The 14,444-nt window shown below is 33.9% G+C and overlaps 1 protein-coding gene across 1 annotated transcript; it reads right to left on the bottom strand.

Annotated features, from left to right (window-relative positions):
• Positions 1-1,862: 1,862 nt before the first annotated feature.
• On the bottom strand, positions 1,863-3,434 carry LOC129242107 (DNA topoisomerase 3-alpha). The gene is made up of 5 exons (XM_054878664.1): positions 3,387-3,434; positions 3,259-3,279; positions 3,099-3,203; positions 2,226-2,272; positions 1,863-2,040 (listed from the first exon to the last, which is right to left on the bottom strand). Exons 1-5 carry the CDS (start codon positions 3,432-3,434, stop codon positions 1,863-1,865), a joined length of 399 nt encoding a protein of 132 aa, XP_054734639.1.
• Positions 3,435-14,444: the final 11,010 nt, after the last annotated feature.

Raw genomic sequence — 14,444 nt, 5'->3', positions numbered from 1 at the left:
AGTGCGTGCAGATACTGGATTGGTGCACTTAAAAAAAAATCAAAAACCTGTAAATGAAAACTCTTAAAAATAGTTAACTTACAATTATAGTAAATTATAACGACGTACGTATTTTTGTTGATGTAAAGTTTATGCAGTTGTTCGTCTCTGGGCAACTGCAAATAAAATCTTTTAAAAACAATTTATATACAAATATCCTAACAGAACTTACTAATTGGAGTACATGCAAAGATCCGCTTGAGGAATATACCTTCTGCTCAAATATGAACGGGACTGATTTAATAAAACACAAACGGTTAATTATTGTTCAATTTTTATTTTATCTCCTTCAAAGTAATCACCATTGGAGGCGATACACATATGCCAACGTTTTTTCCAATCATCATAGCATTTCTGGAAGGCCGATTTCGGTATGGATTTCAGTTCCTTCTTCGAATTCTCTTTTATGACTTCAATTGTCTCAAAATGTTTTCCACGGAGCGGCAACTTGAGAAACAGGAAAAAATCACATGGAGCCATATCAGGCGAATACGGTGCTTGCGGAACGATATTAACATTATTTTTGTTCCAATAATCGCGAACAAGACGTGATGTATGAGCTGGTGCATTATCGTGATGCAAGAACCATGACTTGTTGTCCCACAATTCCTTCCTTTTAAGACGAATGTTATCGCGCAAACGCTTTAAAACGTCTAAATAATATTCAGCGTTAACCGATTTTGCGATTTGTGCGATTTTCAAGCACAATTTCCTTTACTTTTCCGATGTTTTCGTCGTTTACTGATGTTGCTAGACGACGTTCGTGAGGCAAGTTTTCAACCGATGTACGGCCTTCTTTGAACGATTTGTACCACTGGAAAACACGTGCACGCGATAGAGCAGAGTCCCCATAGGTTGTCTGCAACATTTTTAAGGCGTCTGAAGCCGAAATTTTGTTGGAATAACAAAATTTCAAACAAATTCTTTGTTCAACTTGAATTTCCACCGTTAAATTCGAAGAACACACTCGAGCTTGACTTGTTTACAGTAGCACAGAAAACAAACTATGTGACATATCACGCTGAAATTTGCCATGTAAGCTTATAACAGTCCTACCAAAAAACAAAAAAAATTTATTTTTGCCATATGTCATCCGCGGACCGTTTTACTGATAAAGTCTCGTTCATATTTGAGCAGAAGTACTTCGAATTCCTTATTTTCATAGCTGATCCAAAATAATAATAGAAAAAACAAGTTCGTTGGTGATGGTTTGTGTACAATAATTAATCAAAAGTTCTATAAGTATTGTATATAAGTACAATAATTGAGTGTTTCCTACCAGTCGCGCTTATCAGCATTACGTTTGTGCAATATACGAAAATTAACTAAAATTCGCAATGTTCTCTACAGTGATAATCGAATATTGGAAACGACTTCATCGTTGCTGATAACCAACACTGCTACCATCGCGCTGAGATGGTGATAATCATTTTATCCTTCCGTAATGGCTGAAACCGTGTAAACTTTAATTACAGTGCTACCACTGTTGGCAATCAATGGCGACAGCAATTTGGGAGTTACTTTGCAAAATTGGTACATTGATAATTCAGATAAAGTGGAAAAAAATGAATATCGAACGAACGAAAGAATTAACTTTTTTATTGCGTTACCACCTGGTGGTTGTTGTCAACGGCACACGCATACGCCCATATTCGGATATTAAATGTTAACACAGTCATTGATTCTGAAATGGTTTCATATCGCAGGCAAAGTCATTAAACGACAAAAATTTATAATATGTATACACACATAATATGCACTTTTATTTAATTTTCGATGAATGTGCAATAGCGTAAAAGTGAGAAGTAAATAAAGTGAGGAAGTTATCCTAGCAGTGAACCGAGTATGCCACCAGTGCCACCAAGTAAACCACCACCAGGACCTCCTAGTAAGCCACCACCTGATCCACCAAGAGCTGGTTGCTGTCCACCACCACCACCACCCAGAAGACCACCCAAAGCATTACCAACCAGTGGGAGACCATTCAAGTTCAGCAGACAACTGTAAAATAATGTTATAGTCCAATATTAAAAATTAGATTATGTATTATTATTCATTATTATATCATTTAAATAGCCGAAGGCCATAGTAGCCAGTGCTTTAGCTCTTTAAGTGGAATAGTTATTTATAATTGTTACTCTTTTAATAAATAAAAAAAAAAAAAATATATACCATTTAATACATACCGTAAATCGAGACGTATCAAGTATTGGCAAGCCCACTTACGCATGCACTGTGAAATATAAAATATACATTTACATATCATAATAATGAGAGTCTCGAATGGTTTTCTTAGCGATTACAGAATTTGCTAAATTTCTGATATTTATAAGAGGGAAGCAATTTCGACAAGTAGTGATTGGCTTATCTTCGGTACTAGTTTTTTAAAATGAATGTTACCTTGAAAATAATTTATTCTGTAAATAAAAAAAAAATAAAAATAATTGGCGCTTACACCCTTTTAGGGTATTTGAACGAGTTCCTCCTCCTATTTGTGCGGTGCTTCTTGATGTTGTTCCACACATAGAGGAAGAGTATTATGAAGAATAGAGTCAAGTTAAAAAGGAAGGCATTTGAAGTCGGCTGCATCAACCTTTAATTCGGTCTCATTAAGTTGTTTTAAAAAGTATATCAATTCACATTCGATTTAATATACTCATACATGAAGTTATATTGTATTTGAACAATTAGCTTGTATGGAAAACAAATGATTTATAGTAAGCTTCAGCATGCTTTCTAGTGGATGTTTCAGGTATGCTTCTTTGTTGTACAAAAACTGAAAGCAATCAATCTACGAAACCCCACCATACTAAGGGAGTGTAAATCTAGGCAAGACAGTTTTACATCCTTTTTGAGCGTAAATAGCTTTTATGAAATATTCTTGAGCTCTAAGGATAGCCAGTGCTTTGATATTTCATGTCTAATAAGTTGTGTTCGAAGGGAATTTTTTCGGATCATTTGAACAAAAAAAAAAGAAAAATTGTTATAAATAGAAATTAGTTACAGTTTTCTTGAAATCATAAATTTTGGTGCTTGTGTGAGGCTCTAATTATTCATACCGCTTTCAATTCCTCAGTGGGCTCGGGACAGGCATCTTGGGTATCTGGCTTTTGCGTTGTAGTTAGTGTTTCTTTAATCCCAGGTACACCCCACGGCAATGGTGGCTAGAGATAACATAAATGTTAAAAAGTGTGCGTGCTGCTCGAAGAGAATACTTACTGTTGAGGCAAATGTGAATGTCTGCAATAAAATAGTTAAATTAAAATATTATATTTCTACACATTAGGCTACTACTTTATTATGAAAGCAAAAATTAAATGCAGACATATATGTAAATACTTTCTTACCATCACAACCAACATCAACACAACAATTCCAAAAACTGCGCGAACCATGTTTTGCTAACTAGATTTCTGTTCTGTTAACCGTTTACAATTATTCTGCTAAAGCTTGCAGTACTGATTTATATACTTAATCATTCGATGCTTTTTGCATACACCTGTTGTGCAGTGTGACCCCACACTTTTACATATTTCTTTTTAAGTACATATGATAAGTCTGTTTATTTACTTAAATCGCGTTGATGCAGTAAATGCAGTTGTTTTTGAGACTGACCTACAGCAAGAAAAAAAATTGTAAAGCTTTATCTAAAGAAATGTTCAAATAAAAATGAGGTCAAATACTACAGCTGAAAAGCGAAAAAAACCATTTCAGTACAAAAAACAGTATTGAACCCGGATTATAGTTAATTCAGGGTTTGCCTTTGTTTGGGGAATAAAACAATGTTTTTATAATCGTGCTATTTTCATATTTTTATTAACCCCTTGTACTATAAAGTAGGTTTAATGGATCTAAAAACTTTTGGGCAGTGCAAAAATTATGGGGGGATATTAAATTTTAAGACGCAGAACATTTTATTGTCATAAATAGTCAGTTTAGCAGAAACTTGCAAGAGAGTAGCGCACAATTCTCTCTTAAATAGAAAAATACCCAAAAAAACACGCGAACGCCAAATTTGTAAAAACTTGTAAATCTCTATAACAGCAGATTAGCGCCATGCTTTCGTTAATTTCATGCAGAACCCACTTCTCAAACACGCGGCAGGCACAATTTCTGAACAGCTCAAACTTACTAAACAAACTCTAATATTCTGCTTATTGAATTTCCTGTTTTTACTACGCATTTTAAAATCAGTTTGTCGCTTTGTTTGATTGATTAAATGACAATCTTTATCAGCTGTTGCACATTCTCGGCGGTTAAAACTTTTCAGCAGGAATTAATAAGTTTTCCTTTAAGTCAACAGTCACATTACGCTCTCAATTTCCTTTACTTTGAAGCTGATAATTTGTGATAATTTTCAATAATAATTATAAGGTCGTCTAATAGACTGGAAGACCCGATCTTGACCACCGACTTGACCGAAAAATTGAAGTGAAAATTTAAATCAGAAAAATAACTATGGACCTCTTTTTTTCACCAAGACTTAGCAGTGGCGAATAGATGAAACAACTGGTACAAATGAACATATGTCGGCAATGCGGGAAGAGAGCTGCCTTAAATTACATGTTTTGAAAGGGCAGTGCGTCTAATGAGCTATAGCCATAATCGCTAGCGGCGTATCTTAAACAATAACTTTGCTGTTGCTTTCGCATGAAATTTTTTCGTCAAGTTAATCGAGCATAGAGATAGCGAGCGGGGAAAAGGCGAATAGAAGAGTCTTTATGTATCTAATGACATTCAGAGCTCAATAAAATTGAGATTTATCTCTATTACTTTGACCTTAAAATTTATTGCGCTTTCTGCTCTTCGCAATCCGTCATTTGAACCCAGTTTTTACTATAAACCTAAGACGGTATTGGGTTGGGCTGGGCGTATACGACTCTCTTCCGAACATACCAAGCGGATAAGGCAACGTATTTGAGAATCAAGTGTGACGTTGTTTCCTGTAAAAATACGCATAATCAACACGGTATGACACATGACCATTAAGAATGTCTGTGAACATTCTCAGTTCACCCTTAGGGACGCTTTTAAGCCGTTTGAATCTTATCATATTTTTCTAATATCATAAATGTGAAAGTTGAACATATTTATTTATTTATTGAGTCTATGAATATACAAAGCCTCTTTCAGACCAACTCGAAAGTATAATATAATATCTATAAAATTGATTGCAAAAGGTTTTTGAAAACATTTATTGAGCAAGTAAGATGAAGATCACGAGCATGTTCAGTTTGGTCATTATCTGCATTGATTTGCAAAAGATTTCGTAAGTTAATTCTCTCTAAAAGATTAGGGCAAACTATATCCCAATTATTAATATTAAAAGTAAAAGACAAAGAGAGCGCAGATGTTGTTTAAGGACCTTAGATTTATTAATAGTAAGCGAGAACTATACGTGGAGTTCTACACGCACATACGAGTATACCATGACCTGGAGTGTGCCAAGGCTACTTTCGATCCGTGAAAAATCCTCCGCTATCTCCTCTTATCCCCTTCTTTATATAAATACATATTTACATGTGAAAGTTTCTTTATTTGTTGTAGTTTATACGTTTCTGTGTCAATTAATCGATGGTGAAGAAATTTTTGTGAGTTGTGAACATACCTTTGATTAATCCCCAAGTGACGCTGGGGTAGAGAAATGCAAAAAAATATAATTTATCTTTCGAATATAGGTGAACAAGCAAACTAACTAAGTATGAGGAAACATTCATGCAGGAACCATTATTGACTCTAATCAGAACTTTGCATGGGGTATAAAAACTTAGGTCTGCTTTGTTTGAATTTGCTCTCTTTGAAGCAGGACTAACGCACACTTTGGTATCTGGCACAGACCTCTTCTGTTCAGATTCGAAGAATACCTGCCAACTACCTATATATATTATATATTTATTAATTTCAATAGTTGATATAATACTTTTTAGCACTGAATTCAAGGTCTTCAACCGCCATGGCGGTAATATTAACCATATTTATTGTGCCAGCGATACATTACATATCCCAACGTTTTTACAAAAATGTTACTCAACAAAAGTAAATGATAATAACTATGAAAGACCGAAAGCAGCACTACTTCATAGGCCTAAAGTTTTAGAGTTTTGGGCGAAAGAGGAAATAGTTTACCGAAAATATTATCCAGAAAGCCACTTCAAATATGGTTTCTGGCCCCTTAAAATAGGTATAATAAAAGTTCATAAAAAAACGTTGAATTGTCCTACAGAAATTTAAGGATACAAATTTTAGACCTCCAAAAGGCAGTGATCTTATTCGTCTAGCTGCCAAACTCGGACATTTACAGAGGAAGTGCTCAACAGTCTCCTTCTCTGAAAGGCCCCCACAGCTTCTGCAATGGAGGTTAAATGGTAAACCTAGCTTTCCGCGTATGTGCCGATCGTCCAATGACTGATAAACACAACAACGAGTTTTGAAAATTGAATGACGTGGAGTCCCCAGGATTTTTTAAGTCCTTTGTCTATTGTACTGGGGCTACAGGCTATGCGAAATAGCACAAGAAAAATGGAGCTCCATCTTCTCTGTGCTTTCCTGAGAAATTAGTTGTACAATTCCCCTTTAGTTGTACAATTCCCCTTTAGTTGTAAAACTTTCCTTTAGTTGTACAATTCCCCTTTGCTGCTGCGGTCTCCAAGACTTCAAGGCGCTCTTTTGACAATCGGAAATCCCAAATATGGTGTCATTTACTTTAAAGTTGTAGTAATAATTTTGACAACTGAATACGCACACATATAAGACCTCTAACCATCGAATTCAGCGACATTGACTATCTCTGTTAAAATATTTTCTTCTCTCAAGCCCAAAGTACACTCTCATAATTTTTATGTTATTTTTGTGTTAAGTTCTGCATGATTTTACACGTGTATTTATTTGGGTTATCAGAAGTCCCTCACTACTTACTTACTTACGTAGCATTATTATGCTATCAAATACATTCGCAAATATATTATAAATATTATATATTACTACCATCAGTCTAATAAAGGTTATATGTACAAATTAATTATATCATTCTCCCTATTATTCTCCTTATTACGAGTATTGTTTTGGTATTTTTATTTGATTACTCTTATTATTGTTATTTATTAACCATAATAAAAATTAAAAATTATTAGTAGCACTTCATCAGTAGTAGTCAGCCTGAAAGTATGCAACATTTTTGTTACTACACAAGCATATTCCTCATAATAAAGATTTCTCTTATAAGGGGCACACTGTATACATACCCACTTTTTACAGTATAATGGCAGAATGTTAATGAAATAAAAGACGCAATGTTAAATAACATTTTTTCGAGTACTACAGTAAAGATTCACTAGCAGAAAAATTTTGTAGTTTTGGAATAAGAGACCATCGAATTGTTTGGCGCTAATCAGGAATTGCTCTTGAGGAATAAAATTTTGTTGCTACGGTCAAACACTGTGATAGTGGAGTTATGGTGTTGGGTTTTGCGAAGCATTGTGTTAGATAGACTGAGTGAAGTCCTAAAACCACTACAACATCGTCGCTATCTGATAAAACATTAATTTTCGTTTTTGTATATTATTTATGTTTTTATTATGTTTTAACCCTTTACTGCATGATTTAATTAAGCGTTGAAAAAAAATTGTTTCTCGGTGAAAACAGTTTTATTTAATTATGAATAAGGCATATTAAAAGAAATATAATTAAAAGTATTTACGTAAGTAAGTATTATATATATTCAAAACGTTTTTTGAATATGATGATAATAGATTGCCTCATATACTATCAAAAAAGATTTTAGAAAACCAGATATTTAGGGTTGAAGAAATTAGTAATCTGGCACAAAAACTAAATATAACATGTAACTGGGGCACTTCAAAAAAAAAGATAGTGGAACAGAAATATAATTTCAATACTAGAAAATCTTCATGATTCGAATATTCGAACTTTATGGGAAAGGGCACTACAAACACCCGATTATATAAGGAATTAGACCATAACAACGCCAGAAGCTATTTAAACGATAATACTGGATTCTATAAAATTATGTGGATTATGAAAGCCAGATGTGATTTAATATACTTGGGAAGCCAAAGTGATTTAAATTGCACTTTATGTAACTTAAATGAATTAGAAGACATCACACATTTCTTAGGAAAATGCCCGATACTTAAAAGAATTCGTCAAAGATTTCTTGGAAAATATAGTTTAAACCGAGGTGAAATATATACAGGGTTGGCCATATTAAACTGACCCATTGAGTAACCCTATAACTTTTTACTGTAATTTCAGATCAGCTAATGACATACCGCGTTGGAAGCGTCAGTCGAATGAGATTTATACCATGAAACAGTACACCCCAATAGAACGCGCTGAAATTGTTCAGCTGTACATTCAAAATTCCTTCTCGATTGTAAAAACGCAACGTGCGTGGAGAAAAAAAAATAAAGTGAAAAGTGCGCCGTCAAAGAACGCAATCAAGCAAATGCACAAAAGATTTTTGTCTTCCGGCACTGTGGCTAATACCCGACGTCCAAATAAAAAGCGGCCAAGACGATCTAACGAAAATATCGCGGCCGTACGAGCCAGTATCGAGTCATCGCCGCGAACGTCAGGTAATCGTCGTTCTGCTCAGTTGGACATCCCTCGGACCACTCTACGACGTATCATTCGTTTGGATTTGGGGATATTCCCGTACAAAATACAACTAAATCAACAACTGTTGCCGGCCGATAAGCCTCGTCGCTTGGAATATGCCAATTTTGTCGTCCGAATGGCCCAAACTGATGAGGATTTTTGGCATCAAATCATTATGAGTGATGAGTCCCATTTCTCCTTGAACGGAACCGTAAATAAGCAAAATTGCCGTTTCTACGCCACTGAAAACCCTCAAATTATTGAAGAGGTACCTCTCCACGACCAAAAAGTTACAGTCTGGTGTGGCATTTGCGCTGATATGGTCATTGGGCCGTTCTTCTTTGAAAATGGTCAACACCAACCATTGACCGTCAATCAAGAGCGTTATCGGGCCATGATAACCGATTTTGTGATGCCGATTGTTCGTGAAAATGGTATGGAGCACTTCTGGTTTCAGCAAGATGGCGCACCACCACACACAGCACGAGCCACCGTCAACTTATTGAAGACTTTGTTCCCTGGCCGTTTGATATCAAAAAGCGGTGATTTTGACTGGCCGCCACGATCACCGGATTTGACGCCACCGGACTTTTTTCTTTGGGGCTATTTGAAATCTAAGGTTTACGTCAACAAGCCAAAGACACTAGGCGCACTTAAGGCCAATATCCGACGGGAAATAGCCGTCATATCGGCCGAGACGCTGGCCAAAACTATGGAAAACGCCGAAAAACGGGCACATTACGCTATACGAGCTAAGGGCGACCACTTGCGCGATATCATATTCAAAAAGTGATGTAAACGAATCTCCTTGAACTAAATTAAATGTTTTTCACAATGAAACACAAAAAAATGTTTCTTTTTCCATATTTTTTTAATAATCACATGGGCCAGTTTAATATGGCCAACCCGTAGATATAATAACTTATTTAAGTTCATCACTGGTGCTATAAAATATAGAAAATTAATTTTAAACGAATTCAATACATAGTACCATAGTAACATATGTAAAATGTAAGATTTTTTTTTTTTCGACAAACGACCTAGTGTCACTGTCGTACGTTCTAATGTTAATGATTAAAAATGAAATGTAATGTGTATTTAAAAAAAAAAGTCGAACAATAAATAATAAATAATAATAATAATAAAATAAATAATAGGAGGAGGAGCTCGGCCAAACACCCAAATAAGGTGGACGCTCCAATTATATATATATATATTTATATATATATACCTACAGTAAGATGTAATGAAAAGTATTTTTTTTGCCAAAAGTGCTCACTTCCACTACAATACCATATATGGGCTTATATTCGGTAAAGGGTTAAGAGTGAACGCAGACTTTTTGGTTGCTATATTTACATGTTGTTGCAATTACTTACCGTTATGGAAAAAATGAATTGAAGAATATTGCTATTTTTTTAAATATGTTTGTTTAAACTATAAGTTTATTTCGTTTTTGAACAATTTATTTAAAAAATATTTGTAAGGTGAACGCAGACTTTATGGACTATGTGAAATTTGCTCTAAGACATCTTTCGAAACATTGTGTCCACTAAATACAATTTTTGTAGTTTTTTTCGGCAGAAACATGACTATTACTACATTTTGTCGTATGGTATACTTGAGATTTTATCTACACCAAAAGAAAATAGCCCAGTAGAGTCACATCATCATTAAAATTCTGGAAGTGCTGTATAGCTATTCGTCACGTAAAAATGTGTTTCGGATTCATAATCGAATTTTGTTACATAATCGCATGCAAGAACAAGTAATTAAGGACTTTTAAATAGTCGGCCCTTGGATGATATGACAGTTCCAACAGAGGATATTTTATAAATTCTGTTATAAGACAATCCCTCGCTTCAAGAATTCTGCATGTAAATAAAATTACAATAGGGTGACGGAAGGGACATCGTACACATGATTTTGAATTTCTTGTTTTTATTTTTATTTTTATTTTTATTTTTATTTTTATTTTTATTTTTATTTTTATTTTAATTTCTTTTTTCTACCTTCTTATTTTCGAATAAAATTCAAACTTAATTACACGCTTGAATAGGTGTGAATGAAGGGCATGAATTGCGTTTTAGCGAAATGCTTTCGGCGCAGTTTTGCATACCTTCGACTTCTTGGCGTGGGAGAGAAAAATACTTCATTTTTTTTTTGCCACTTCTGGCAGTATTACTGTTTGTTATTCCTTTTGATGGTAAATGAGGTATGGGCAGCCAAGAACTTTATTAGTATCGACGTCATCCCAAAATATCCAACAACAAAAGTTTGGAAACTTTTCAATTTAATCAATTAAAAAAGTCGAAAACAAATGTACGCCTAGTACTGCAAGGCCGTAAGATTTGCTTATAGGAAACTCACACATACTTACAATATACACTTACCCTTCCAAAATACTTATTTTCGTCCAATATTCCTTCATAAAAAGCTGGATTATCATTATATGTATAACATGCAAAAAAATTCGTAAGTATGTTTAAAACTTATCACTTGGCAACTGCTGGAGCTATTCACAACAAAAGCTTTGCAAATTGTTACTTCAACTGTGAACATTTATTACCTGAAGTGGTTGTTTATTTTCTCACCTGCTGGAATGCAAAAGGAAAGCGTTTTGTCTTTGCGTTAAAGAGCCTTTATCTACAAAAACAAATCGTTATAAATGCTTTAGCCAACGGATGTACTACAATATTATTTCAAAATAAATCCCCCAGTCCTATAAATACATAAATATATTCTGTTTTGTTTTTTGTATTTTTTCCACATGTTTTAACAGACAGTAACCTTTCGAGTTCATATTGGTGGTGCATTGCTTATAATTTGTCACACTTAGATTACCATCAAATGAATGATACTCAAGTCTGTGGAAACGTTCGCGCTTTTTGGAGGCAACGATGCTGACGATGTATTAACTTCCGAAGAAAAGAAAAGTGGGTTTCGGTATGTCAGAAAATTTACTTATGAGTCTATCGAAATCCAACTGCCATTTCATGCTCATTGGAAACTGCGGCATACTTTCAACCTGATCATAAGGCTTCCATGGAGCGGACTATGGCACATAATTACGATGCTCACTCATTTTATATCCCTTCATTTTGGTGTTTGGAGCTCTTCCAACTTATGGCGTGCGCCTTGATGTTATTACACAATTGGAGGAGGGCCTGTAGTTTTAGGCAGAAATATAATCGGAGGTTTTTATTGCCTGCGAGGGGCAACCGCTATTAGAAAAACTTTTTTCTATCATTTGGAGTTTCATTCGCTCAGTGGGATTCCAAGCCGATCCCTACCGAATGATTGTCACGCAGAAACCCATTCGACTCTGGGGGTTATTACAAGTGACTATTATGCAAAAACCAACATCTTTGTATGCAACCCGAAGCGCTAATTAACCAGAAGTGGACCGTAACCTTGTTAGTTTATAAGAAATAAATTAAATAATAAAATAAAAAATCAATGCGAATCATAAGATCCTTCCTAGTGTCAATGATTTGTAATTCAGCAGGTGAGTGTTCGTCGTGTTCGTTTGAAAATGCAACTAGAATTATACGGCCTTTTTAGAACTTCAAAGAAACTTTAATTCACCCGATCAGAATTTTTCTTTACAGTGAGTTAATTTTTATAATGAAAGAGTTAATTTTTTGAATAAAAAAGTAACTAATTTACTTAAAATATTCCTGTGTTCTGTGTCCTATTGAAAAATTTAGCGAGTAATTTTTTTGCAGAATATTTTAACACTGGCTTCTATTTGAGTGGTTTTTTTTCGACACTTTTTTTAGGAAAATTTATTAAAAGGGTGGTTAGTGGTAAAAAATAAATAAAAATTTTAAACAGAAAATATTAATACTGGCCATATAAGGAGAAAAGCTTTTACAGCTGAAAAAGAACTCGATCCTAAAGTTCGGAAGTGTAAAATAGCAGGTATGGTAAAGATGGTTGCCTGGTGGATTTCTAAGCAATTTACTAGAGAACCATTGCAAAAATAATGGTTATTTCTTGTATATTTAATTAACTTTTTTATTATGCTTAACTTTTATTTTAACTTTAACTTAAGTTTCTCCGTCTGTTTTTCTTTCTTGCACAATTAAATTCCCAAGTACTTAAAATGGTTATATTCTTGTTTCAGAAGTGATGCATTTGGATACATTACGGATTCAACTTGATTCCTAATTGGAATTAATTGCTACAGAGTTAAATTAATTCCTTTAATAATAAGAATTTTAAAAGTTGTCTTATTAATTGACGGGCTGAAATTAAAAATCGCCAAAAGAAATAATTAATAAAACGGGATCAGAAGATCTAATGACGTTAAATAATAAAATAATTTAATTATTTTACCAAAGCCAATGGGGCTAAGGATTTAAAAAAGTGGCTCAGTTTAATGGCTGAGCTAGGTACATTTCACGCAATATGATCTTGGGACGAGATTGAGAAAATTTGGTAAATGTTATAGAAAAGGGAAGATATGTATTGACAGTGGAAAGCTAATTGAAAATAAATATGTTGAAATATTTAAGCATCTCATAGGCAATTAAATAAAACAACGAAAATTCAAATTAATTGGGCAATTTTTACTATTTTTGTGTAGAACCATTCATGACATTTATTTTTTAAGGATAATTCCTTTCAAATTTTGGCCACAACTGTGTCGTAATTCGGCCGTCTGTAAGCACCAATTTTGAATGACTCGCCAGAGGTCAGGTATCGAAAATGTTGGATTTAATCCTCAAAACTAATAAAAAATTAAATAACTCCAAAATACAATTAGCATAGTGTTGTAGAGCAGAAAGAGTTCTATAGAATGAATACTTACGGAAAGAAAATAGAAAAACGCTATGAACTTATTCCCCAACCAAATAGTTATGTATACCGTTTACACGTATTTTAATTGATTTAGTGAAAAAATGTGAATGAAAATTTTAGATCTAAAATGTATTTTGATAACAAGATGTCCTACCAATAAACAAGATGTGATTTATTTTTTATTAGTTTTAATGAAACAATCATTTTGTTGAAAAATAGCAGTTTGTTAAACTTAATTTCTAATAATGCTAATAATTTAAATGAAGCACATATCCATACATACACACAGTTTAGTATCGCCTGCTAATTGCCACTGATTTGATGGCACCTACAAAGGTATTTCACTGCATGTGCGATCAAGTTTGAAAGGCAAAATTGATATATAATTATATGTGTATGCACATGTGTATATACATCTGAAATTCTTTCTTAACTGGCTTTTAATTAGGCAGAGTTTCGATTGTGTAATTTTTAATATGCAGCCAACTTCTCATTCTGATGAAAAGCTTCCATTTTGATTGTTTCATTGTATTCGTTGTGGTATAAAAAAAAATATTTATATAAAGTAGGGTTAAAATGTAGACAATTGCTTAGGAGTTTCCTTCACATAGCTTGTGTGAAATTTACGCCACCTCCTTATGCTGTTCCTTATCATCTTTCTTAACAATATCTGTTTCCTGTTTTTCAACTTCCCCGTTCGATAAAGAGTCAATTTTGGCATCAACATTTTTCACCACATCGAAAGATGCTATATCACTCTCTGTAGGCTTTATCGTGTTCAATAATCTATTTGTTTCCTTTTCATCTTTAGAACCATCAGTTTGATCTTTCAGGCTGTTCACTGTTTTTGAATTGCTGCCCTACAAAAAATAAAAAAAAATTGTATGTACATATTTATTTAGAACGTAATTTAATAAAATTTTTACTCATCACAACCTTCTGATCTAGTTCTCCTAGTTCGTGGAATGCCTCAGCCAGACCTG

This window comes from Anastrepha obliqua, chromosome 3, assembly GCF_027943255.1.
Source record: "Anastrepha obliqua isolate idAnaObli1 chromosome 3, idAnaObli1_1.0, whole genome shotgun sequence".
In the NCBI taxonomy this organism is placed as follows: domain Eukaryota; kingdom Metazoa; phylum Arthropoda; class Insecta; order Diptera; family Tephritidae; genus Anastrepha; species Anastrepha obliqua.
This window is presented reverse-complemented; position numbering and strand designations above follow the sequence as displayed.

Bases quoted from the DNA above. Each gene is read 5' to 3' on its own strand.
- LOC129242107 (XM_054878664.1), bottom strand. From the start codon at position 3,434: ATGGTTCGCGCAGTTTTTGGAATTGTTGTGTTGATGTTGGTTGTGATG. The intron at 3,280-3,386 runs GTAAGAAAGTAT...ATTTTATTGCAG, and splicing joins TGTTGATGTTGGTTGTGATG to ACATTCACATTTGCCTCAAC. The intron at 2,041-2,225 runs GTATGTATTAAA...ATTATTTTACAG, and splicing joins TTGATACGTCTCGATTTACG to TTGTCTGCTGAACTTGAATG.